Source organism: Thalassophryne amazonica, chromosome 5 (assembly GCF_902500255.1).
Source record: "Thalassophryne amazonica chromosome 5, fThaAma1.1, whole genome shotgun sequence".
In the NCBI taxonomy this organism is placed as follows: Eukaryota; Metazoa; Chordata; class Actinopteri; order Batrachoidiformes; family Batrachoididae; genus Thalassophryne; species Thalassophryne amazonica.
The window spans coordinates 83,102,146-83,130,120 of record NC_047107.1 but is presented as its reverse complement, the minus strand read 5'-3'; the positions used below and the strand labels follow the sequence as shown (position 1 = coordinate 83,130,120).

At 40.4% G+C, this 27,975-nt stretch overlaps 1 protein-coding gene across 1 annotated transcript in view; it reads left to right on the top strand.

Annotated features, from left to right (window-relative positions):
• The window catches only part of ikbkb (inhibitor of nuclear factor kappa B kinase subunit beta), a 66,187-nt gene that overhangs the window by 12,908 nt on the left and 25,304 nt on the right, over positions 1–27,975 (top strand). The window contains exons 3-10 of the mRNA XM_034170716.1: positions 562–656; positions 6,619–6,736; positions 7,973–8,042; positions 12,621–12,709; positions 20,507–20,596; positions 20,693–20,817; positions 21,497–21,604; positions 27,699–27,828. Coding sequence (XP_034026607.1) covers positions 562–656; positions 6,619–6,736; positions 7,973–8,042; positions 12,621–12,709; positions 20,507–20,596; positions 20,693–20,817; positions 21,497–21,604; positions 27,699–27,828 — 825 coding nt within the window. The remainder of the gene's footprint in view (positions 1–561; positions 657–6,618; positions 6,737–7,972; positions 8,043–12,620; positions 12,710–20,506; positions 20,597–20,692; positions 20,818–21,496; positions 21,605–27,698; positions 27,829–27,975) is intronic.

The window sequence follows — 27,975 nt, the reverse complement described above, 5'->3', positions numbered from 1 at the left end:
TTTTATTCTATTGTATTTTATCTTTTTATTGTGCTTTTCTTGTTGTTAATTTTGATTTTAAATTACTTTGTGTTGTTATGAATTGTGTGAAGTGCCTTGGGGTGACTTTGTCGTGAGTTGGCGCTATATAAATTAATAAATTGAAATTGAAATTGAGTTACTTATTGAAATGAGCAGGGGTGGTGGCCAAGTGGTTAATGCGCTTGGTTTCAGTTCGGAAGGTTCTGGGTTCAAATCCCACCCCTGCCACATTTCTCCATGTAATGTGGAATTGCGTCAGGAAGGGCATCCGGCGTAAAACCTGTGCCAAATCAACATGCAGATGCACCTTGGATTTGCTGTGGCGACCCCGAGTGCAAACAAGGGAGCAGCCGAAGGGACTTACTTACATTGAAATGTTGCACATCCACTGTCTGACTCCATTAATCTTTGCTGCCTTGCTAATCACAGGGAATAATTTTTCAAACACAAGAGGTTTGTATGTTTGTTTGTTTGTTTGAACTAGTGCTGCCACTGCTGCCTATGGATTTCTCAAACAAAAATGTATGTGTTTGCTCTTAGGACACGGAGGAGCAGATTGCAGTAAAGCAGTGTCATCAGGAGCTGAGTGACAGAAACAAAGAAAGATGGTGTCTGGAGATCCAGATCATGAAAAGGTTAGTTTCACTCAATAGATATCCTCTTTCTTCCATTCTCTATAAGGCCCTGAATATTATGGACTGTTCATCTAAAGACTCAGATCACTTTAGGTCATGTTACACGTTAGTTATTGTATGTATATTTATATTCTTAGACAACTTTCTACTGAATCAAATTACAAAACAATAGATACGCAGTGAGGCAGAATGTTGGAAGGGTCCAAGGGCAGTAGTTCAACACCCATAATAAACATCTCTCATCTGTCTCCATCTCTATGAAAGTAAATATTTCATTGTGAACCTTTACAAGTTCTACCAATCTGTTGAATATGTGCATTTAAAAGTCTGGTGTTCTCATTCTTCCAGGTCACTGGCCTGCTCTTCTATAAATAATTACCTTTGGGTTTCCTTATTAATCCATTTTATGTGCAGCACCAGTAGCCAAGCGGTTAGTGCACTTGTTTCCAGAGTAGAACCTTCCCAGTTCAAGACCACCCGTGCCCATTCTTCACCTAATATGGAGTTGCGTCAGGAAGGGCATCCAGCGTAAAACTTGTGCCATGTTGGATCTGCTGTGGTGACCCCAAGTGAAAAAAGGAAGAAGCCAAAGGAACTTAGTGACCAGATCATTGCATAAGCTACCTCAGGATGCTTTAGAAATGGTAAATGGACTGCATTTATATAGCCCTTTTCCATCTGCATCAGATGCTCAAAGCACTTTACAATTGTGCCTCACATTCACCCCGATGTGAGGGTGCTGTTATACAAGGCGCTCACTACACACCGGGAGCAATAGGGGATTAAAGGCCTTGCCCAAGGGCCCTTAGTGATTTTCCAGTCAGATGGGGATTTGAACCCATGATCTTCTGGACTCAAGCCCAACACTTTAACAACAAGACCATCACCTCCCCTTTAGACAAGTGAGGTCTGCACTGTAAATCCAAACAAGTTAGCAGAACTAAAAAATACTGAGGTAATCAGTTGACACAGTATTTTTGAGTTCAGAAACGTAAAGTCAGTTGTTACCAGAACTTAAAAGTTTTAATTATATGCTACTTGTACCTCATGATTACAATTAAATGAAAGTGTTCATTAAGTAAAAGTAAGTCATTTCAGCTACTCCCTTGCTGTTCACTCAGGGTTAACACAGCAGATCCAAGGTGGATCTGCATGTTGAGCTGACACACGTTTTACACCAGATGCTCTTCCTGACCCAACTCCACATCACATAGAAAAATGTGACAGGGGTGGGGTTTGAACCAGGAACCTTCTGCACCAAAACCAAGCATGCTAACCACTTGGCCACCACCCCTGCTAAAGTGTTCACTAAGTCAAATCAAATATTTTCATATTTAAGTTATACTTTGAAGTTTTGCTTACTTAATATACTATAATTAGTTCAAGTTAATCAAAATTCTGAGTTCAGTTTACTCAAAATGCAAAACCATGTTACACGAACTTGAAATATTTAAGTAAGTTAAACGTTTTCTTAAGAGCCAAATTTTTTTAAGGATCAGGTGGGCTGTGATTCAAGCCGACTCGGATTTCAACGAAACATGGCTCAGAGATGGAACCTACCAAGAAACGAACTTTCCCCAAATTTTTTGACCAAAAAACTATAACCTTGCCAGGGGTCATCAAAGTTCAAAGCAAAAACATGCAAAAACTGATATTTCATTAAATTCCCATCTTTCAAGTGGTGTAACATTCAGCATCATCAAGTCCCCACGTCAGTTTAACTGTCAAATGACTTACGGAGGCAAACTCTTTTATCTTACATATATATTAGGTTGGGGGATCAGTGGCGCTGAATATGGGGGCTACTCAAAGTCTGATCATTTTGCGAAATTGGCTGTTATTATTTTGTGAAATTGGCTGTATTTAAAGTCCCATAACCTTCTGCGCCATCAAGACCCCAACCAGATTTCAATGTTATCAACAAATATAGACCCTACTCTATTAAAAACTGAAAAAACACTGGGGTCTTGATGTCGCTGGCTACCAAGGGGCGCAAAACTACGCGACTTGCCCAATTTTGAGGAAGTTTAGCACCACCTAGTGGCCCTCGCCATCAGCCTTTTTAACAAAATTTGCAGGAGTGGATAAACTAACATCTCTACTTTATATAACAGTTTGCAGAATTTTGGGGACTCCTTTTATACTGGTTTGATACCCCTTTTTATTCAGGTCTTTGAACACATGCTCACTAACCCAATTGCATGAATTACCACATGAATGCATGTATGATCTTATGATATATTCTTTTGATTCTCTTTCCCTTATGTACAGTCAATCTAATACATGGCACCTAAGTGACTCTATTCTACTCTTCTTTTTTAGATATTTAGATATACCTTAGTATACACTAGTAGAGTTCTACCTTAGAATTGGAATGTATTATAGAAGACATACCTGACTGTATTTTCATATTTTCATGTGTAGTGGTATCAGTAGCTATGAAGTTGTTTTTCTCATACCTAAATCCTCAAGTCTGCCAAGGGAAAAGGCGATTTGAGGCATATCCAAGTAAGTCATGCATGAACTCTTGTATTGCAGATGATGCAAATTGAGACAAATGTCTGACTAATGACCTGATTTTAAACAGGTATCAAATCAATACAAGAGGAGTCCCCAAAATTCTGCCAACTGTTATATAAAGTAGAGATGCTGATTTAAGATAAGATAAAACTTTATTGATCTGACAGAGGAGAAATTCACAATTTATCCACTCCTGCAAATTTCATTAAAAAGGCTGATGGCATGGGCCACCAGGTGGTGCTAAGCTTCCTCAAAATTGGGTAAGTCGAGTACTTTGGCTCCTCCTGGTGGCCAGCGCCATCAAGACCCCAGTGTTTTTTCAGTTGCATTTGATAGAGTAGGGCCTATATTTGTTGATAACATTGAAATCTGGTTGGGGTCTTGATGGCGCAGAGGGTTATGGGCCTTTAAATACAGCCAAGTTTGCAAAATGACCAGACTTTGAGCGCCCCAAATATTTAGTGCCATCCATCCCCCAACCAAATATGTATATAAGATGAAAGAGTTTGCCTCCTTATGTCATTTGATAGTTAAACTGGCTTGGGGACTTGATGGCGCTGAATGTTACACCACATGAAAGATGGGAATTTAATGAAATATCAGTTTTTGCATATTTTTGCCTTGAACTTTGATGGTTTTCGGTCGAGAAATTTTGGGAAATCTCATTTCTTGGGAGGTTCTATCTCTGAGCCAAGTTTTGTTGAAATCCGACTTGGCTTGAATCACACCCTAATGTAAACCTGCCTGAACTTTGAGTTTACACTACTTAATCTTTTTAATTAATTTGATCATTGGGGTTTAGGGTGTAGGGAGGGGTCACCAACTGGTGATCACCTCCTCTGCAGGTTTCCCATGTTTACCAGCTGCATCCACAACACAGAGTTACTCTTTGTGACATGAGGCGAGCTTTGATTTGGTGTTGCAAATGTGCTGCTCACTGTTGTACTTTCCGTGACACACTGTGTGCTTTGACCTTGGACTTTTATGTATCCATTTGTTTTACAAGATTTCGGAAGACACAAAATGCAATTTGCATCCTGAAGTCATAAAACAAAAATCACATGGAACATTAAACCATTACAACAGCATGAAAGTTTGGGTTATTTTGGTCTGTTGGTGGTTATTTCTGTCAGGATAATGTGCCACCTACTCATTTTGCTCTGCCTTGACACTTATGTTCCAGCTCCATTCACGCCTGCGTTCTCTATTAACTGGTTGATTTTAAGAGTCAGGTTGTTGTCGTGGCATGGCAATTCGCAACAGCTTTTGATTGTTTGGGAAATGTTATTTGTTGGTATAAATGTGGAAAAAAAAATTCTTCCAAGTTTTTAACAAGTGTGTTGTTTTCAGGCAGACATGGTCATAACCACAACCCTTGTGTGCACCCACGCTCAGCTGGAGTTAAAACCACAGGGCAGGGGACACATACATACCAACCACCATTATGTTACTACACCTATTTAACATAGTTGTACACATATATTGAAAAACATGGATTTGAAATGTTTACATCGTCCGCTTATGTGTTTATGGAGCCTGTATTGTGTCACTTCTTTATTGGAAGTGTTTGATTGCTGGAGCCTTTCATTTAACCAAAGAAAACAAAATATTTACTCATTCCTCTCATCTCCTGCACATGCTCTTTGCTTATGCCTTCTGTGTTTGTATATACTATCTTATATGGGTGTATCTGCTGGTTTGGGGTTATGATAAGTGTAGATATGGAGTAGGGGCCATCTTTGTTTTGATGTGTTTGCTGTGGCCTCTTAGTTCACACATGATCTTCTGGGTGGACTGCCTTGCCTCCTCGGGGAAGATGGGTTTCTCCAAAGGACATTCAGTGAGGAGCTGTGGGTTGCAGCTTTCTGTTGGGGTAGGGGATACTCGCCTGGGTTGGTGGATTCCATCATGCTTAATTGTGGCTTTCAGGCTGTCAGTGTAGCTTTCAGCATTGTCTGGAATTTTGATCCTATTTTGTTTCAAATGCACAATGGGCACATCATTATGGTATACATCACAACTTTGATTATAACCTCTTTGGTATGTATACAGATAGGTTGAAAACAATAAAATAAAAAAGCAGTACATCAAAACTCAAAAGCATTTTGTGCAGGGGTGATATTATTATACTACCCTGCAAACAAAAGTTTGGGAGGTATTGAGAATAACCCTGCTGATGTCCATGAGCATTTTAAGTGTCACTCCTCCTAACCAATTGGTGGATTTCAGTGAAACATCACATGGCGGTAGCACACTACATGAAAATGGGTATGAAGGAAAATGATTTTGGTTTGAAGTCTTGAACTGGAGATAATCGTGCTTTTGTTGTTAAATGTGACCAAGCTCAAAACAAAAGACCACTTCAAGAGCCATAAGTAGGTTGTACAGGACTTTTGGTTAACTTGGTTAACGTAAATTGTTTACCATGGGACTGTTTCTGGGATTTGAAAACTGCAGTTATTCAACCATGGGTCCCGAAGTAGTACTGATCAGGTACCAACATCCCTTCAATCATACCAGTCATACCAATTCCTTGATGTTATTCATGATTCTATTTGATGTAAGAGATTTTTTTTTAATGGATCAGGATGTCTTACCATTGCCTAATTGACATCTAGCTGAAAATTTTATGGTGTTCACCAGCTTCGACTAGCATTCTCTGTACAAGGTTCACAATTCTTGGAAGAAATGCATTCAAATGAATAGTAGATTTGATAATTGTCAAGAACTCAGATGAAATTGTCCCATAAAATTTGTATGAAAGTGGATTTGAAACAACCCTGGAGTAAAATGTGGGTGAATCTGCCAGCATTCGTGATTATTCACTCAAATTTGACCACACATTTGCAAGAGCAAAAACATTGTAATGGATTTGTCTTTGTTATTCTAGTGATAACTAATATCTGTTTCCTGATAGTGTAGCCATTACTACACACTGATTACATTTTGCAAAGTGTAAAATATTTGCCTGGTTGCTCTGCTATCAGTTTGTTATCTTTAGAGTTTCCCTTTGCTTATATTAAAAAGAACCTCATCCTGTCGCAATCAGAAATACATTCTTTTAGCCAGCTTTGTGAAAACAGTGAAACTGTGAAACTGCTTGAAGAGCAAAGTGGGTGGGTAAAGTCAAAAGTAAAAAAAACTATATATCTTGTTTTAAAAGTGATGCATTTTATTATCAATGTCTTTGATATTGCAACATCAATGAGATGCAGTGAAGAAAAAAATTATACATAGGTATAAGTATCAGTTATATGTGATGGGAGTTATGAACTCTTATAATTACCTAATAGATTTGTACTTTTTTGTTTTTGTTTCTGTCAAAATGTAGCAAATGTAGAATACAAATTAACCTCTCTTTCCACTCTTTGGCAATGTTATTATTCTTTAAATTCATACCATAACGTTTAAAGTATTCATATGTTCATCATCTCTGACACAGACTTGATCATATTAATGTGGTCGCAGCCAGGGAGGTTCCTGAGGAAATGAAGAAACTTGCCACCAATGGCCTGCCACTTATGGCAATGGAGTACTGCCAGGGAGGGGATCTGCGAAAGGTAAAAGTCTGTTTGCTTTGATTAGGGCACTGGGATAAAGCTACCTTTGTTGAATTGTTGAATCACAATAAATACTTTATTAAGTAGCTGTATTCTTGGGTTTGGGTCATCCTGTATATCAGGGTCAGACATTATTGTTGTCATATAGAAAAATTTGTCTTTGTAAATCAGAATGTCTTTGTGAAGTGAGAGATTCAAAACGTTTTATTTTGTGTTTCATGGTCTGTGTCCAGATATTTCTATCATTAGTGTTTTTATTATCCATGAATCTATCAGTTTGATTATTTTGCAGAAACCTCATGTCTGTTCATGTGTTCAGACTTGGAATTAGTGGAAATACTTCTGTTTTTCGGTACAGCCTTGCTGACATGTGTGTGGTACCTCATTATGTCTTATCAAGCAGTGCTTTCTTGCTTTTTTTTTGCCAATAATAAGGCTTTTTTCCTAGTGCTGTCTTGCTCTCTGGGGGGGGGGGGGGGTGCATTATTCCACCACAAAGCAGTTGAGTGTAAAGCCTGAAGAAAGTGTCAGTATCATGGTATCATGCAGCCAACTGAAAAGGAAAATGCCAACCATCGCAAACCACAGTGTAATAAAAAATTTTAAAGCATCCCACATGGTCAAAAACTTAGCAGCAGGATTGGGGTCAAATGGAAAGGTTTCTATGTGGGTGTACAGAATGGAAAACGGTTTGTTATTGTTTTTTTTAATAGCTTTGTACATTTTTCCAGTATCAGAAAGTTTTTTTTAATCTGTGCTTTTTCAAAACAATCCATGCAAAAAAATTTTTACTTTCTGAAAATTGCTGCTCATCATACCCTTAAAATCAGTTTGAATGTGCAGAAGATAACATAATATGAGATAGCACTTTATTCATCCTGTAGGAGATTCAAGGGCGAAAGCAAAACAGAAGGCCCATGAAAAACTTTGTAGCTTTGTAAGTGATTTTTGTGTGAAAGTGACCCCTACTCGTGACCTCTTGTATATGTCAGATCCTTTGGAAACACATTTAATGGAAGGAAAATAGCTTCCTTGGATTAGAATAAGTTTTACAGAGGATTTATTGAAGAGTAATAGCACAGGACAGTCTAAAAAGTGAACAAATGGAACAGATTTGCGAGGACTGAATACTTCACCAAGGCTGTGCCTGTTTTTGCAAGACCGTTTTTGTGTGATTCATTTTATGCAATTATCAAGGGTCTGTGTTTGTGCGGTCTGTGTTTGTGCTATGTGCAGTATCTGAATCTCCTGGAGAACTGCTGTGGAATGAGGGAGGGCTCCGTTTTGATTCTGTTACGTGACATTTGTGAGTATCTTCCACAGTAACATGCACATATGAGAGCCAGAATGAGATTGGGTGAGTTGGCAGTGTAATTAGCTTCATGTAGTACGTAGGAAATAGTCATTGTGACCAGTATCGTGATGTCATCTATGACTGTAAACCTCATCTCTTAGTCACCGTGGTGACAACTCAGACTGAGGCAGTGGCACACGTCAGTAGTCAAATGCTCACACGGACTTTCACAAACACAGAGTATGTGCTCTAACATCAACATGCAGTACCTAAAACTTATTGAGTAAATATGTTTGACAGTAGACACGTGGTCTGGATCACAGATATCTCGAGTAGAGTATCGTGTGCACATTTGCATAGAAACTCCCTTTCCTGTTCCCACTGACTGACATTTCCTGATGACGAGTGAGACCTTTAAAGTGCTCCACCTGTGAGAAAAACGGGATGCGCATCCACAAACATGCATGAATGTACACTCTCTCTCTCACACACACACACACACACACACACACACACACACACACACACACACACACGTGTGCATGCAACCACGAATGCGTTCACACACGTGTGCACGTGGCCACGAGTGCATTCACACTCACACATTTATATACTTAAGTGTTCAAAGGTTGTGAGTTTTGCCCTACTGAACACTTAGAGTTTCTGTGGTACTACAGATTAAAGTCTGTAGGTGGTGTGGAGTATATCAGCATATTGTTACTCTTCAAGCTTTTATTTGTTACGGCCGAGCTGATCAAAACCAAGATTAGGACCCTAATAGCTGGGAGCTGAGTGAGGGAAACAAAGTAACAATTTATTGAATGCTGATACAGAGGAATTTGGAATGTACTGGAGACACCGGAGGCAGGAGGCACAGGCTGGATCAGAACACACCTGTGACAGGTAACCGGAACCAGGTGACCACCTACGGAACTGACAGATAGCTGGTGACACTGGAAAAAAAACCACAAAAAATAGAGTCAAAAACATGAGGAGAGAGGAAACAGGGAGTTGTCTTACACATACAAATAGGCCAGATACCACAAAGTGAAAACAGAGTTTCTGGCAAATTCTGGAGTGGATGAACCAGAGCTTTTATGCAGGTCTTGATGAGTACTGGATGGTAATTGGGCACTGCAGTCACGTTTGATGGCGGGCGCTAAAGGGGTAAAATATGACACACATGATGTAATTTTTCTACTTCCATGGGAAAAAACATAGCATTTTCTCTGAGTTTTTGGGCAAATTACACGCAAACATTGTGAAAATGCAAAGAAAAGTGACGATGTGGTGGAGAGTGGAGATGTGTTGCCGTTTGTTTATGACCCAGAGCACCAGCTTGTCGAGGTGGTTTTGCAGATAAAAGAATGCAGCTACTCTGGTTAGCTGTGTAGGCTAACACTTACCAACACGATGTCTCCCATTTGCCTCGTCTTCCCTTCTCCACTGGGAACTGAAAAAAAAAACCCATTTTCGCAGCTGCTTTGGTGATTGCAGACGAAAACAAAACGGTACACCATTTTTCCATGTGAAGTTATGCTGTGTATATATTGCACAGCGGGACTGGCTGTCCCCATAAGTGGTCAAATCCCACAATATCAGGCATGGTTCAAACGAGACTGCGGTGCCCTATTATCATCACCTGTCCATGCCACGGAGCTGATAATAATCACCTCTATGACGAGGTGCCTGAAGAAACAGAAGGGGAGGGGGAGCAGAACAGAGCATACACCAAGGTAGCACAATTTGACTGGTGCCTGTCCCCAGATACCATACCATACCATGAAGCAAATGAGAGTCCATGACTTCCTCTGGATGCGATGCATTGCGATATGAGTCCATCACAGGTTACTTCCCCAACCAAGGCCGGTACCCGTTTACAGCTGGGTGGACTGGGATGGTGCAGTTGAAGTATCTTGTCAAAGGATGCATACATATAGGTTGACATATTAATTGAAAATGTATTCCTGTGTAGCTGCTGTGTCTCATGTACAGAAAAGGCAGCTCACCTCTGTTCATACCACTTTCAGCAGCTACTTCAAATGCAACAGATCAAAATTGTTTTTGCAATATTGCACAGATAAAAGGCATTAACCATTATGATCCTCCTCCGTTCTGAATCTGACAGGGATATGCAGCTGATGCACTGTCCACATGAGGTGCTGCAGAGGCAGCGTAAAAGCAGCCAGTTTGGTATTGTTTAATTTTATTATTTCAACATTTCTCCCTGCAGTCCTCTTTGTGCTCATTTCTCACCCACTCTGTCATGCTGTCATGAACCCACTTACTAAATTGTAAATTTGTTAGGTCAGGTCCAGGAACATCTGCCGGTGACACACACATTGCCACATCCACGTATACACTACGGAAGTGCCACGAGTACTGATTGGTAACTACCCATACCAGTCCATCACCACCTCTCAAAAGTAGCTGTCTGCTGCAGCCATGTGATACAAGGCACCTCCTTGATGTTTCCCTGTTGCAGGGGTCCTCTTCACTGAATGACTTCCACACAGGATCTTGCTCAAGGAAATGTATCATATTGCTATACTGTCATAGCTGACACTCCACAGTGCGACTAGTATGCCTCATCTGAGTCTCCCTTATCAACCACTAACAAAGTCATCCTCGCAGCATCAAAACATTCTCCAGAGAGACCCAGTGTGGCAGACCGAATGGTTCCCCCCCTAAAAATCAGCCCCCTGCCTTCACTGCGCCTTCAACTGCGGATGCGTCATTTTGGAACGTCAGCAGCAATTCAGGGATTATCACCTCGTTTCTGCTTAAAACTGCACTCCAGTCATCATCTATCTCAGTGACAGATATTTGAAGCTTTTGTACAGCAATCATTTCCATATAAATTCATCATTAAATTCATAATAAAATATGGGGAGTGATCAGCGTGCCACTGCAGTGCATCTGAGACTGACTCTCTACACCCAAACCGATCAAAGGGAAAAATATGATTATTAACCATCAGATGACAAAGTAAAACCTCTTAAATCATTTTAAATTCAGTTTTAAGCAGAAATTAGGCCATTTTAAGCAGAAATGATGCAATAATCCATGAATCGCTGCAGATGCTCCGAAATGACGCTTGTGCAGTGAAGGTAGCGGGACTGGTTTTGTAGGAGGGAGCATTCTGTCTGTGACACCGGTACCAAACACATCCAGTCAGTGCCTTAGGTCATTCCAGTCAGACAAATTCATCAGCAAATATGACATTTGTAACGTGTCTTGCCTATGTGTAAACAGCATAACTTTTCCTGCAAACACCTCTCTCCAGGGAACACATGATTCGATAAGCTCTTCCTAGACATCTCTTGACCTCATAGACCAAGCCAGGGTTACTGTTAGTCATTTGAGTTACATGAAAATATTAGCTTTGTCAAGAGATGTTTGTGGTTAGTAATCAATCCACACGAAGCAGAATTTGTGAGTTCACAGCAGTGTGATTGTACTTGGCCTCTGCAGGCATCTACAGTTCATTTCAGACTGTTAAGTTGGCTGAAAGTGATTTCAAGCACACCTAGTGATTTTTTTTTTTTTTTTTGTGAAGTATGCAATCAGTAATTACACATGTATCTGCACAACTGAACAGAAAAGCTGGAACTGCAGTTCCTCAACTTTTAATAGGAGCAAATTCCACTCTTGTTTGCACTTTATCTTCATCATAAAACATGCATAAAATACAGCATCCGATGTAGGGAAAAAAGCATTGTATATTAATAGCGGGGTACATGTAGACCACAGTGGGACACGGTGTGGTGCTTGAAGATAATTTACTTACTTATTTACATCACAGCCTTTCCAGATTATATGATTGCACACACAGGCTGTCATCGTGATTATGATTAATCTTGCAGCCAAAATTATTATGATTCTGATGATCATTCATAAGACCATTTTGTTGCCCCCTCCCACACTTGATTCCCTTTGCATATCTCATGATGTATGTGGATTGAGCAGCAGCACAGGGTCGTGTTTTCCAGAGATATAAATCTCATTGCCAAGACAGTTGAATCTCCCCACAAGTTTGACACCTTGTCACATATAGACACACTGCTGAAGTCGCCACTTTCCGGGAAGTACTGTAATTCGAAGCCCGGATTTCTTGATCCAAGACCATTTTTTTTCATGAGTATATAAAAAAATCTTATGCTTTATGTGTATAGCTTATTTGCACCTTTAACATTTACCAATCCTGAAACAGCAAAAGCATGCACACAATTAAAAATGCATTTGCACACCAGAGTTTCAAATTGGTCCAATAAAGAGTCATGTGGAAATAGAACAGTGGAGAAAAGAGCTGTGAGTGAATAGAATGTGAGCTGTGTGAGTCATGCAGTCATTGCACAAAGAACCATGGGACAAAACAGCCGCTGATCAGCTGCAATTGCTGTGACAGATGTGGACCAGAGTACATAGACCATAAGATGTATATATGCATGCCCTATCAAACTATTTAAAATACAGGTTTATGAAAGCAATTACAGCTTTTTACTTAAACATGATTCTCATCATGTTCACCCATTTCATTAAATCAGTTACAGTGAAAGAAAGTCTGTTTTCTCTTCTTAATGCCCTCAGCTTCGGCTCTTACCTATCTCCACAAAAAGCGGATCGTCCACAGGGATTTGAAGCCAGAGAATATTGTGCTGCAGCAGGGAGAGAAGAGAGTGAGTTGAAGAACCTTTGATCTATTGCACAAAAACACTAAAACCACAAGAAAGACACATCCAGGATTTTGTCCCTACAAAATAAGTACATGAGCCACATCTTGCATGTGTCCATGTGAATACTGAATATTTGATATACAAAGTTAAAAGTCCATTCATCAAAATATCAGTGCTGTTTCTGTGATTTTGGTGGTGATGGTGAGATTGGGGGAGCTAGTTTGCAGTGAACATGCCTTCTTCAATAAGCCAATTTCGAGTTTATCAGTGCCCCTGCGCAGAGAGCTAGCTAACACTTCCGGTTTACAGGTCAATGCATACGATCAAACTGCCGTTGCCGGTAAGAGGATGCTGTTTTTGAGCAACACAACGGATTAAAGAGCTGAATTAAGTTACATTGTGTACAAAAACTGTATGTAAACAGTTCAAAAGTTAGTATTTTTATTTTTTTATTTTTTTGTGCATTTCTTTTGTGAACACAAATCCGGTTGAGTTACATTAATGGTTTATAAATATAATACAGTGATAAACTGACTATTAATTCTGTGATTTACTGCTTTTGTTAAAGATGATGACCATGTTTGGGATTTTTTTTTTTATTATTATTATTTTTTTTTTCGTGCATTCGTTTTGGTTTGTGGAGTGTTTACGAATGCAACATGGCCGAGTCCTTCCTGTAAGTTTATAAATATAATACAGAGATAAATTGTGCCTTCTAATACTCCAGTTTGCTGCTTTTGATAAAGATGGTGACAGTGTTTCGGATTTTATTTTATGTTTATTTTTTGTGCGTTTGTTTTGTGTTTGTGAACACAATACGAGTGAACCGTAGCTCCATTTAGGGTATATACAGTGATTGTGCAAGTTCTCCTACTTAGAAAGATGAGAGAGGTCTGTAATTTTCAACATAGGTACATGTCAACTGTGAGAGACAAAATGAGAAAAAAAATCCAGGAAATCACATTGTAGGATTTTTAAAGAATTTATTTGTAAATTATGGTGGAAAATTTTGGTCACCTACAAACAAGCAAGATTTCTGAATCTCACAGACCTGTAACTTCTTCTTTAAGAAGATCTTCTGTCCTCCACCTGTTACCTGTATTAATGGCATCTGTTGGAACTTGTTATCTGTATAAAAGACACCTGTCCACAGCCTCAAACAGTCAGACTTCAAACTCAACCATGACCAAGACCAAAGAGCTGTCAAAGGACACCAGGAAGAAAATTGTAGACCTGCACCAGGCTGGGAGGAGTGAATCTACAATAGTCAAGCACGTTGGTGTGAATAAATCAATCAATCAATCAACTTTTTTCTTATATAGCACCAAATCACAACAAACAGTTGCCCCAAGGCGCTCCATATTGTAAGGCAAGGCCATACAATAATTATGAAAAACCCCAACGGTCAAAACGACCCCCTATGAGCAAGCACTTGGCAACAGTGGGAAGGAAAAACTCCCTTTTAACAGGAAGAAACCTCCAGCAGAACCAGGCTCAGGGAGGGGCAGTCTTCTGCTGAGACTGGTTGGGGCTGAGGGAAAAAACCAGGAAAAAGACATGCCGTGAAGGGGGGCAGAGATCGATCACTAATGATTAAATGCAGAGTGATGCATACGGAGCAAAAAGAGAAAGAAACAGTGCATCATGGGAACCCCCCCACAATCTACGTCTAAAGCAGCATAACCAAGGGATGGTCCAGGGTCACCCGATCCAGCCCTAACTATAAGCCTTAGCGAAAAGGAAAGTTTTAAGCCTAATCTTAAAAGTAGAGAGGGTATCTGTCTCCCTGATCTGAATTGGGAGCTGGTTCCACAGGAGAGGAGCCTGAAAGCTGAAGGCTCTGCCTCCCATTCTACTCTTACAAACCCTAGGAACTACAAGTAAGCCCGCAGTCTGAGAGCGAAGCGCTCTAATGGGGTAATATGGTACTACGAGGTCCCTAAGATAAGATGGGACCTGATTATTCAGAACCTTATAAGTAAGAAGAAGAATTTTAAATTCTATTCTAGAATTAACAGGAAGCCAATGAAGAGAGGCCAACACGGGTGAGATATGCTCTCTCCTGCTAGTCCCCGTCAGTACTCTAGCTGCAGCATTCTGAACCAACTGAAGGCTTTTTAGGGAACTTTTAGGACAACCTGATAATAATGAATTACAATAGTCCAGCCTAGAGGAAATAAATGCATGAATTAGTTTTTCAGCATCACTCTGAGACAAGACCTTTCTGATTTTAGAGATATTGCTTAATGCAAAAAGGCAGTCCTACATATTTGTTTAATATGCGCTTTGAATGACATATCCTGATCAAAAATGACTCCAAGATTTCTCACAGTATTACTAGAGATCAGGGAAATGCCATCCAGAGTAACGATCTGGTTAGACACCATGCTTCTAAGATTTGTGGGGCCAAGTACAATAACTTCAGTTTTATCTGAGTTTAAAAGCAGGAAATTAGAGGTCATCCATGTCTTTATGTCTGTAAGACAATCCTGCAGTTTAGCTAATTGGTGTGTATCCTCTGGCTTCATGGATAGATAAAGCTGGGTATCATCTGCGTAACAATGAAAATTTAAGCAATACCGTCTAATAATACTGCCCAAGGGAAGCATGTATAAAGTGAATAAAATTGGTCCTAGCACAGAACCTTGTGGAACTCCATAATTAACTTTAGTCTGTGAAGAAGATTCCCCATTTACATGAACAAACTGTAATCTATTAGACAAATATGATTCAAACCACCACAGTGCAGTGCCTTTAATACCTATGGCATGCTCTAATCTCTGTAATAAAATTTTATGGTCAACAGTATCAAAAGCAGCACTGAGGTCTAACAGAACAAGCACAGAGATGAGTCCACTGTCTGAGGCCATAAGAAAATCATTTGTAACCTTCACTAATGCTGTTTCTGTACTATGATGAATTCTAAAACCTGACTGAAACTCTTCAAATAGACCATTCCTCTGCAGGTGATCAGTTAACTGTTTTACAACTACCCTCTCAAGAATCTTTGAGAGAAAAGGAAGGTTGGAAATTGGCCTATAATTAGCTAAGATAGCTGGGTCAAGTGATGGCTTTTTAAGTAATGGTTTAATTACTGCCACCTTAAAGGCCTGTGGTACATAACCAACTAACAAAGATAGATTGATCATATTTAAGATTGAAGCATTAAATAATGGTAGGACTTCCTTGAGCAGCCTGGCAGGAATGGGGTCCAATAAACATGCCGATGGTTTGGACGAAGCAACCAATGAAAATAACTCAGACAGAACAACCGGAGAGAAAGAGTCTAACCAAATACCGGCATCACTGAAAGCAGCCAAAGATAACGATACATCTTTGGGATGGTTATGAGTAATTTTTTCTCTAATAGTCAAAATTTTGTTAGCAAAGAAAGTCATGAAGTCATTACTAGTTAAAGTTAATGGAATACTCAGCTCAATAGAGCTCTGACTCTTTGTCAGCCTAGCTACAGTGCTGAAAAGAAACCTGAGGTTATTCTTATTTTCTTCAATTAGTGATGAGTAGAAAGATGTCCTAGCTTTACGGAGGGCTTTTTTATAGAGCAACAAACTCTTTTTCCAGGCTAAGTGAAGATCTTCTAAGTTAGTGAGACGCCATTTCCTCTCCAACTTACGGGTTATCTGCTTTAAGCTACGAGTTTGTGAGTTATACCACGGAGTCAGACACTTCTGATTTAAAGCTCTCTTTTTCAGAGGAGCTACAGCATCCAAAGTTGTCTTCAAAGAGGATGTAAAACTGTTGACGAGATACTCTAACTCCCTTACAGAGTTTAGGTAGCTACTCTGCTCTGTGTTGGTATATGACATTAGAGAACATAACGAAGGAATCATATCCTTAAACCTAGTTACAGCGCTTTCTGAAAGACTTCTAGTGTAATGAAACTTATTCCCCACTGCAGGGTAATCCATCAGGGTAAGTGTAAATGTTATTAAAAAATGATCAGACAGAAGGGAGTTTTCAGGGAATACTGTTAAATCTTCTATTTCCATACCATAAGTCAGAACAAGATCTAAGATATGATTAAAGTGGTGGGTGGAGTCATTTACTTTTTGAGCAAAGCCGATAGAGTCTAATAATAGATTAAATGCAGTGTTGAGGCTGTCATTCTCAGCATCTGTGTGGATATTAAAATCGCCCACTATAATTATCTTCAATTATAATAATTATAATTATAATAATTGATATAATAATAAGATAATTTAATAATTATCTTATTATAATTATAAATCAACTGTGGGACCAATTGTAAGAAAGTGGAAGACATACAAGACCATTGATAATCTCCCTCGATCTGGGGCTCCACGCAAGATGTCATCCCATGGGGTCAAAATGATCATGAGAACGGTGAACAAAAATCCCAGAACTACACAGAGGGACCTGATGAATGACCTGCAGAGAGCTGGGACCAAAGTAACAAAGGCTACACACTACGCAGAGATGGACTCAAGTACTGCAGTGCCAGGCATGTCCCCCTGCTTAAGCCAGTACGTGTCCAGGCCTGTCTGAAGTTTGCCAGAGAGCATATGGATGATCCAGAAGAGGATTGGGAGAATATCATGTGGTCAGATGAAACCAAAATAAAACATTTTGGTAAAAACTCAACTCGTCGTGTTTGGAGGAAGAACATTGCTGAGTTGCATCCCAAGAATACCATATCTGCTGTGAAGCATGGGGGTGGAAACATCATGCTTTGGGGCTGTTTTTCTGCAAAGGGGACAGGACGACTGATCCATGTTAAGGGAAGAATGAACGTGCCCATGTATTGTGAGATTTTAAGCCAAAACCGCCTTCCTTCAGTGAGAGCATTGAAGATGCAATGTGGCTGGGTCTTCCAGCATGACAATGATCCCAAACACACCGCTCGGGCAATGAAGGAGTGGCTCCGTAAAAAAAGCATTTCAAGGTCCTGGAGTGGCCAAGCCGGTCTCCAGACCTCAACCCCATAGAAAATATGTTGAGGGAGTTGAAAGTCCCTGTTGCCCAGCGACAGCCCCAAAACATCACTGCTCTTAAGGAGATCTGCATGGAGGAATGGGCCAAAATACCAGCTACAGTGTGTGCAAACCTGGTGAAGACTTACAGGAAATGTTTGACCTCTGACATTGCCAACAAAGCTTATGTTACAAAGTATTGAGTTGAACGTTTGTTATTGACCAACTACTTATTTTCCACCATAATTTATAAATAAATTCTTTAAAAATACTACAATGTGATTTCCTGGATTTTTTTTCTCATTTTGTCTCTCACAGTTGAAGTGTACCTATGTCGAAAATTACAGACCTCTCTCATCTTTCTAAGTAGGAGAACTTGCACAATCAGGGACTGACTAAATATTTTTTTTACCCCACTGTAAATATAATACAGAGATAAACTGTGACTTCTAATACTGCAATTTACTGCTTTTGATAAAGAGGATGCCTGTGTTTGGGATTTTATTTATTTTTTGTGCATTTGTTTTGGTTTCTGTAATGTTGACGAACGCAACACAGCGGAGCTGCTCCTGTAAGTTTACAGTGAGGAAAATAAGTAAATTTTATAAGTAAAAAATAAGTGCAGTTTTGCAAGTTCTCCCACTTAGAATTCATGGACGGGTCTGAAATTTTCATCTTAAGTGCATGTCCACTGTGAGAGACATAATCTAAAAAAAAAAAAAATCTGGAAATCACAATGTATGATTTTTTTTTTTATATATATATATATATATATATATATAATTTATTTGTATGTTATTGCTGCAAATAAGTATTTGAAAACCTGTGAAAATCAATGTTAATATTTGGTACAGTAGCCTTTGTTTGCAATTACAGAGGTCAAACGTTTCCTGTAGTTTTTCACCAGGTTTGCATACACTGCAGCAGGGATTTTGGTCCACTCCTCCATACAGATCTTCTATAGATCTTTCAGGTTTGGAGTTTCAGCTCCCTCCAAAGATTTTCTATTGAGTTCAGGTCTGGAGACTGGCCAGGCCACTCCAGGACCTTGAAATGCTTCTTACGGAGCCCCTCCTTCGTTGCCTTGGCTGTGTGTTTGGGGTCATTGTCATGCTGGAAGACCCAGCCATGACCCATCTTCAGTGCTCTTACTGAGGGAAGGAGGTTGTTTGCCAAAATCTCACAATACATGACCCCATCCATCCTCCCTTCAATACGGTGCAGTCGTCCTGTCCCCTTTGCAGAAGAGCACCCCTAGAGTATGATGTTTCCACCCCCATGCTTCACGGTTGGGATGGTTTTCTTGGGGTTGTTCTCATCCTCTAAACATGGTAAGTGGAGTTGATTCCAAAAAGCTCTATTCTTGTCTCATCTGACCACATGACCTTCTCCCATGCCTCCTCTGGATCATCCAGATGGTCACTGGTGAACTTCAAACGGGCCTGGACATGTGCTGGCTTGAGCAGGGGGACCTTGCTGCCCTGCAGGATTTTAAACCATGATAGCATCATGTGGTACTAAAGTAATCTTTGTGACTGTGGTCCCAGCTCTCTTCAGGTCATTGACCAGGTCCTCCTGTGTAGTTCTGAGCTTTTTCAGAATCATCCTTACCCCACAAAGTGAGAGCTTGCATGGAATCCCAGACCAAGGGAGATTGACAGTCATCTTGTGTTTCTTCCACTTTCTAATAAATAATCATAACAGTTGTTGTCTTCTACCAAGCTGCTTGCCTGTTGTCCTGTAGTCCATCCCAGCCTTGTGCAGGTCTACAGTTTTGTCCCTGGTGTCCTTAGACAGCTCTTTGGTCTTGGCTATGGTGGACAGTTTGGAGTGTGATTGATTGTGTGAACAGGTGTCTTTTATACATGTAACAAGTTCAAACAGGTGCAGTTAATACAGGTAAAGAGTGCAGAATAAGAGGGCTTCTTAAAGAAATATTTATTAATTAGATTATATGTCTCACAGTGGACATGCATCTAAGATGAAAATTTCAGACCCCTCCATGATTTCTAAGTGGGAGAACTTGCAAAATCACAGAGTGTTCAAATACTTATTTTCCTATATTTTCACTATATAAATATGAGATAAACTGTGACTTGCAATACTGCAATTTACTGCTTTTGATAAAGATGATGACCATGTTTGGGATTTTATTTTGTGTTTTTTATTTTTCGTGTGTGTGTTTTGTGTTTTAAAACACAATACGAGTGAGTCATAGCTCCATTAACAGTTTATAAATATAATACACAGATAAACTATGACTTCTAATACTGTGATCTACTGCTTTTGATAAAGATGATGACAGTGTTTGGGATTTTATTTTTTTATTTATTTATTTATTTTTCGTGCTTGTGTTTGTGTCCTGAGAATGCACGGTTTATATGACTTGACTTTTGAACTTACCCAGCAGCCCCTGCGGTGCTTAAACTTGAAACTGGCTTATAGACCACTCTTTATTTTGTTTTTGTTTCACATGTGATCTTTCACCCTCAAATAGGATGTTGGAAAATTATGTAACTGTGGTCAGACATAATAAAAAGGTTATATATTCATGTTTATATGTGCCGTGCTCTACAGTTTGAATGACACAAACTTATTCTCTAACAAGTTTATACTTTTGCATGAACACTTGTTTTATTGTCCTTGAAATCGAAAAAAAGAACACTATATTAAACATACTGACTTAATTGTTTAAGAGGTCTTTAAAACATAAGTGGATACACAAAGTGACAGAATACCATTGAAAGTCTATTTCTACCAGTTCGTTCTGTAGTGCCACAGAGTTAAAATTGTCCAGTGATAATTACAGAAAAAAAATGCTAATAACTTTTTTCACTCCTAATCTTAGTTGATCCATAAGATTATAGATCTTGGCTATGCTAAAGAACTGGACCACAGCAGCCTTTGCACTTCCTTTGTGGGAACACTGCAGTACTTGGTAAGAGATATAACAGTTTGTCACATTTGGCACGTGACCACCTAACTGTAATTTACAATTGCAGTCTTTGTGTTTTAATACTTCATCTATATCTAGGCACCTGAATTCATTGAGAGACAGAAGTACACCATCACTGTGGACTACTGGAGCTTTGGGACTTTGGTGTTCGAGTGTATCACAGGATTTCGTCCTTTTTTACCAACTTGGCAACCCGTTGTCTGGTAATTCTACCATTCAAAGTTTGTCAGAAATGTCATAATTTAAAGGCAGTTTTTCATCCTTCCTGTAACTCACCATCATGATCATGAAGGGACAGGTTTTCAAGACTCACTAATGGCAATATTTAAACCTTAAAGCTTTAAATATGAAAAGCAGGCTTAGCAATTATTCTGTTTATCCAAATCCCAGTACGATATGGAACACAAAACACATGCTTTAGTGAATATCTCATAATTCATCTGCAAAAGCGATTAAGACAACTCTAAGCCATCTGAGTGTTGTTGAACAAATTACTGGTAGGGATGCTTGGCATATGGGTGTGGCTTCTTGTTAAATTGTCTTTGGGTTAATTCTATATTTTAACATTACAAAAACAAGCTGGAACAGGGACAAATACCAGTATTTGTGAGATGTGCCAAAATCAGTGCTTTTTGTGCCTTCCTAAAAGCCATAATGAAGATAGGAAACTACAAAAGAGTCTAGATAATGTAAAGCAAAAATACTTTCCCAACACCCACATTCAGGTTCTGACACTCGTGTCAGAACTTCACCCAGTTGTTACCATGGTTCTGTGCTCTGCCAGCAGTAGTTGCAGCCTTGAATTTAAAGGACTGGGGTATGGGAAAAAATGTTATCACAGGAAGCGCTACTTTCTCATATTATCCATTTTTGTCCTCTTAGGCACAATAAACTGAGGATGAAAGATGATGATGACATTGTTGTCTATGAGGACCTCACAGGTGAAGTTCGTTTCTCCAAACATGTGCCTCAACCCAACAGCCTCAACAGGTGATGGATTATATATATGTATATATATATGTGTGTGTGTATGTATGTATGTATGTATAAAACACACACACACCTATATACCCACTCACGTCCAGAGGCCACAAACAGATGGCCCGTGTTCGTTCTGCCCAGATGCCATCAGTTTACTTCGACCGGTGGTGGTGACCAACCATGTAGAGAGCTTTGTTCCAGATGCTTCCCTCAGCTGGTGATTACACTGATGAGCTCCTCCCGTAAAGTCCTGCTCAACAGTTAAATCCCCTACAGATGTGAAGTATTTGAACCAAGAAAATTAACAACTTAAACTAAATAAAGAATTGCTTAGGTCAGTGGTGTCTGAAATTTTCCAGAAAGGGCCGACAGGGTGCAGGTTTTCTTTGCAGCCACTGACTCCAGCAGAGTCAGAGCTCTATTGAGCTGAGTATTCCATTAACTTTAACTAGTAATGACTTCATGACTTTCTTTTCTAACAAAATTTTAACTATTGGAGAAAAAATTACTCATAACCATCCCAAAGACGTATCGTTATCTTTGGCTGCTTTCATTGATGCCGGTATTTGGTTAGACTCTTTCTCTCCGATTGTTCTGTCTGAGTTATTTTCATTAGTTACTTCATCCAAACCATCAACATGTTTATTAGACCCCATTCCTACCAGGCTGCTCAAGGAAGCCCTACCATTATTTAATGCTTCGATCTTAAATATGATCAATCTATCTTTGTTAGTTGGCTATGTACCACAGGCTTTTAAGGTGGCAGTAATTAAACCATTACTTAAAAAGCCATCACTTGACCCAGCTATCTTAGCTAATTATAGGCCAATCTCCAACCTTCCTTTTCTCTCAAAAATTCTTGAAAGGGTAGTTGTAAAACAGCTAACTGATCATCTGCAGAGGAATGGTCTATTTGAAGAGTTTCAGTCAGGTTTTAGAATTCATCATAGTACAGAAACAGCATTAGTGAAGGTTACAAATGATCTTCTTATGGCCTCGGACAGTGGACTCATCTCTGTGCTTGTTCTGTTAGACCTCAGTGCTGCTTTTGATACTGTTGACCATAAAATTTTATTACAGAGATTAGAGCATGCCATAGGTATTAAAGGCACTGCGCTGCGGTGGTTTGAATCATATTTGTCTAATAGATTACAATTTGTTCATGTAAATGGGGAATCTTCTTCACAGACTAAAGTTAATTATGGAGTTCCACAAGGTTCTGTGCTAGGACCAATTTTATTCACTTTATACATGCTTCCCTTAGGCAGTATTATTAGACGGTATTGCTTAAATTTTCATTGTTACGCAGATGATACCCAGCTTTATCTATCCATGAAGCCAGAGGACACACACCAATTAGCTAAACTGCAGGATTGTCTTAGAGACATAAAGACATGGATGACCTCTAATTTCCTGCTTTTAAACTCAGATAAAACTGAAGTTATTGTACTTGGCCCCACTTGACTCCACCAGGTGATTTCACTGATGAACTCATCCCACCTGCTCAAAGTGATGTTTAATCAGTGAAATCACCTGCTGGAGTCAGTGTCTGCAAAGAAAACCTGCACCCTTTCGGCCCTTTCTGGAATATTTTGGACGCCACTGGCTTAGGTCATGCACAGGACAGTGGCTGTCCAGGATATACAACCCCTAAAAAGGCTATGCCACAGGGCGCCGTTCTACTAGAATTGCCCACTATCCAGAAAGTACAAGTATTGGATGAAACGGTTTAATTCCCCCAATAGTAGCACCTGCAGTCTTGCCTCCTCTACCCTTGCACCCTTGGCCAGACTTGATCGGCTGTTCAACTTTGAACAAAAACCTCAACAAATGTTCATCAGAGCTGGTTTGGCTTCACATTTCTTACCTCAAAACACCATGATCAAACAAGTTTGAAGTAGTAGTCACGATGAATACCCAGTTTAAAGAGGTTCGAACATGATTAAAGCTCTTCCAACTACGAATACGTGGAAGTTACTGCATACTATCAGCGATTTTGAGAATCACAATCAAATGTTTGAACACATTAAACATTTGATCCTCATTTTAAATCTGGTGCCGATGATGGCTGTAACTACTACGTATACCAACTTTGTTCAAGATTGACAAAGATGGATCAAGAATTTACTATGATGCTTCGAAATGCACCATGAATTGCTATTTGGGATTAAACAGGAAGGAATGGCGCTCTGTGGAATAGCCTCATAATTAGAAAAGGTTAAGACGGAATGGAAAATGCAAAAAAATTATGATCCATCCATCCATCCATTTTCTTCCGCTTTATCCAGAGTCGGGTCGCGGGGGCAGCAGCTCAAGCAAAGCCACCCAGACCTCCCGATTCACACACACCTCCCCCAGCTCGTCTGGGGGAACCCCAAGGCGTTCCCAAGCCAGCCGAGAGATGTAGTCCCTCCAGCGTGTCCTGGGTCTTCCCCGGGGCCTCCTCCCAATGGGACGTGCCCGGAACACCTCTCCAGCGAGGCATCCAGGGGGCATCCGGAAAAGATGCCCGAGCCACCTCAACTGACTCCTTTCGACGTGGAGGAGCAGCGGCTCGACTCCGAGCTCCTCCCGAGTGACCGAGCTCCTCACCCTATCTCTAAGGGTGCGCCCAGCCTCCCTGCGGAGGAAACTCATCTCTGCCGCTTGTACTCGGGATCTCGTTCTTTCGGTCATGAGCCAAATCTCATGACCATAGGTGAGGATCGGAACGTAGATCGATCGGTAAATCGAGAGCTTTGCCCCCCTACTCAGCTCTCTCTTGACCACGACGGTCCGATACAGCGACCGCGTCACTGCAGATGCTGCACCGATCCATCTGTCGATCTCACGCTCCATCCGTCCCTCACTCGTGAACAAGACCCCGAGATACTTAAACTCCACTTGAGGCAAGGACACTCCACTGACCTGAAGAGGGCAAAGCACCTTTTTCCGGTCAAGAACCATGGCCTCGGATTTGGAGGTGCTGATTTTCATCCCGGACGCTTCACACCCGGCTGCAAACCGCCCCAGTGCACGCTGAAGGTCCTGATTTGACGACGCCAACAGAACCACATCATCCGCAAACAGCAGAGACGAGATTCTGTGGTTCCCAAACCAGACCCCCTCTACACCCTGGCTGTGCCTAGAAATTCTGTCCATAAAAATAATGAACAGAACCGGTGACAAAGGGCAGCCCTGGCAGAGGCCAACGTGCACTGGAAACAGGTTTGACTGAAAATTATGATTCTTATATTATTTGCCTAGGCTTCAGTTTCACTGCAGACAGTATGAACCAAAAATATTTTATGTTTTGTGTAATCTATTTCATTTCATTTGCTAAAATACTTCAGTTCCTGCATTTAAGGCCTGCAATACATTCCAAGAAAGGTTGGGACACTAAAGCATTGTAGTGTTTGTTTGTCATGTTGCATTTTTGGTACAACACTTAAAAGACATTTTGGCATTCAGGATTCAAAGCAGTGAAGCGTTTCAGATGTTATTTTATCCCATTCTTCCTGCAAACATATCTTATGTTTTGCAACAATATGGGGTCATTGTTGCATTTTTCATTTCAAAATTCTCTACACATTCTCTATTGGGGATAGATCAGGACTGCAGGCATACCAGTCTAGTATTTGTACCCTGTTCATACACAGACATGTCTTTGTAAAATGTGCAGAATATGGTTTTGCATTGTCTTGTTGAAAATGCATGGATGTCCCTGGAAAAGATGTCTTGACACAACCCCATGCCATGACAGACCCTGTGTTTTTGACTTGTTGCTGATAACAGTCTCGATGATCCTTTTTATTGGTCTTCATTTATTCCAAAAAAGCTCTGGAATACTGAGTTGGCTGACCACAGTACATGTTTCCACTACGTGATAGTCCAACCCAGATACCTCCAAGTCCAGAGAAGTTGATCCCACTTCTGGACAAGGTTAACATAAAACTTATTTTTTGCACAGTAACATTTGTGAATATAACTCTGTATTGTCATGCTTGATAAACATTTCCCATAGTAATCCCTTGCCCATGTGCTTATATCAGCTATTGATGACACTTCTTGATGCAGTGCCATCTGAGCGATTGGAGGTCATGGATATTCAGCTTAGGCTTGCACACTTGCCTTTTAAACACTGAAATTCTTCCAGATGCCTTGAATCATTTAATGTTATTATGCACTGTACAGAGAGAACTGCAAATCCCTTCCCATCTTTCTTTGAGTAACATCTTTCAAAAATGTTCTTGCACATTTCTTCACAACTGGAGATCATCTGCCTGTCTTTTCTCCTGAAAACACTCAGCCTTTTGCAGATGCTGCTTTTACACCAAATCATGATTATGCACAATCACCTGTGGTCATCAACTGTTTGAAATTACTTCATTTATTTAATTATTTGCATTTTCCATACCGTCACAACTTTTTCTGATTTGGGGTTGTATGATAGGTCTGTGACAGAAATGAGTGCCATGCTGGCCAGTTGTCACATAAACTGGATTTAGTAGTTTTAATAGTGCCTCATTAGTGATTTTTACAGAAAAAAATTCAGGTTCAGGTGACTTTATTTGTACCCGTAGGTAGATTTGTCTTGCAGCAAACAGAAAAGGGCATCCATGTTAATCAAGCACAACAATAACACTGACAACACTAATAAAGAACATATGCAAAACAAAAGTATAACACAGACACAACCGGGCACTCAGACTTACTAAACCACTAAAAACAAGCATCTGCAGAAACCACTAAAAGACAGCCAGCATAAAAATTGATGTGCAAAAGGCAAATAAACAAATAAATAGATAAATATATAAATATGTGCAAAAATTGGTATCAGTTACACATTCACAGAAGGCTAAAAAAGGACATAATGCTCCTTCAGGGCATTATTCATCAGGAAGAGTGGGTCTGGTTTGGGAACCACAGAATCTCGTCTCTGCTGTTTGCGGATGATGTGGTTCTGTTGGCTTCATCAAATCAGGACCTTCAGCGTGCACTGGGGCGGTTTGCAGCCGAGCGTGAGGCGTCCGGGATGAAGATCAGCACCTCCAAATCCGAGGCCATGGTTCTTGACCGGAAAAAGGTGCTTTGCCCTCTTCAGGTCGGTGGAGTGTCCTTGCCTCAAGTGGAGGAGTTTAAGTATCTCGGGGTCTTGTTCACGAGTGAGGGACGGATGGAGCGTGAGATCGATAGATGGATCGGTGCATCATCTGCAGTGATGCGGTCGCTGTATCGGACCATCGTGGTGAAGAGAGAGCTGAGTAGGGGGGCAAAGCTCTTGATTTACCGATCGATCTACGTTCCGATCCTCACCTATGGTCATGAGATTTGGTTCATGACCGAAAGAACGAGATCGTGGGTACAAGCGGCCGAGATGAGTTTCCTCCGCAGGGTGGCTGGGCGCTCCCTTAGAGATAGGGTGAGGAGCTCGGTCACTCGGGAGGAGCTCGGAGTCGAGCCGCTGCTCCTCCACGTTGAAAGAAGTCAGTTGAGGTGGCTCGGGCATCTTTTCCGGATGTCCCCTGGACGCCTCGCTGGGGAGGTGTTCCAGGCACGTCCCATTGGGAAGAGGCCCCGGGGAAGACCCAGGACACGCTGGAGGGACTACATCTCTCGGCTGGCTTGGGAATGCCTTGGGGTTCCCCCGGAGGAGCTGGGGGAGGTGTGTGTGGATTGGGAGGTCTGGGCGGCTTTGCTTGAGCTGCTGCCCCCGCGACCCGACTCCGGATAAAGCGGAAGAAAATGGATGTATATATATATATATATATATATATATATATATATATATATATATATATATATATATATATATATAAAATAGTGTGATGAATGTTAAATGACATTTAGTTACAGTCCAATGCATTAATACATCAAGCGTTTTACAGCATTTCCAGTGAAATGTCATGCTCAATATAGTCAATTTGTCTACTTTCAGTCACAGGGAATAGTTGTGTTTTTTTTTTTGTTTTTTTTTTGTTTTTTTTTAATCCTTAGATACCCTGATTGCCAGAGTGGACTCCAAGAGAGAGCATACTATAGCCAACGGTCTTGAGATAATCTGATTTGGGGGGCTGTTGTTATAATTTTAGTCACAATTTTAGCACTGTTTGCTGTTTGACAGTTTATTGTTGGAGAAGATGGAGCGGTGGCTGCAGCTGATGCTGAGGTGGTCTCCAAAAGAAAGAGGCAGGGACCCCAACTCCACACCCAGCGACTGCTTCTCCCAGCTGGAGATCATACTGCAGCTCAAGGTTAAAAGTCAAGCATTTTGTCCTTCAGCTAGTAGCTCTGTCTCCTAGTCTTTCTGTTGTTTTGTCTTACATCACACTGTCATCACGAGTCTGATATTAACCAGCCTCATTAGGAACATTAAAGTCTTAATCCTCTTTGTGGTAACA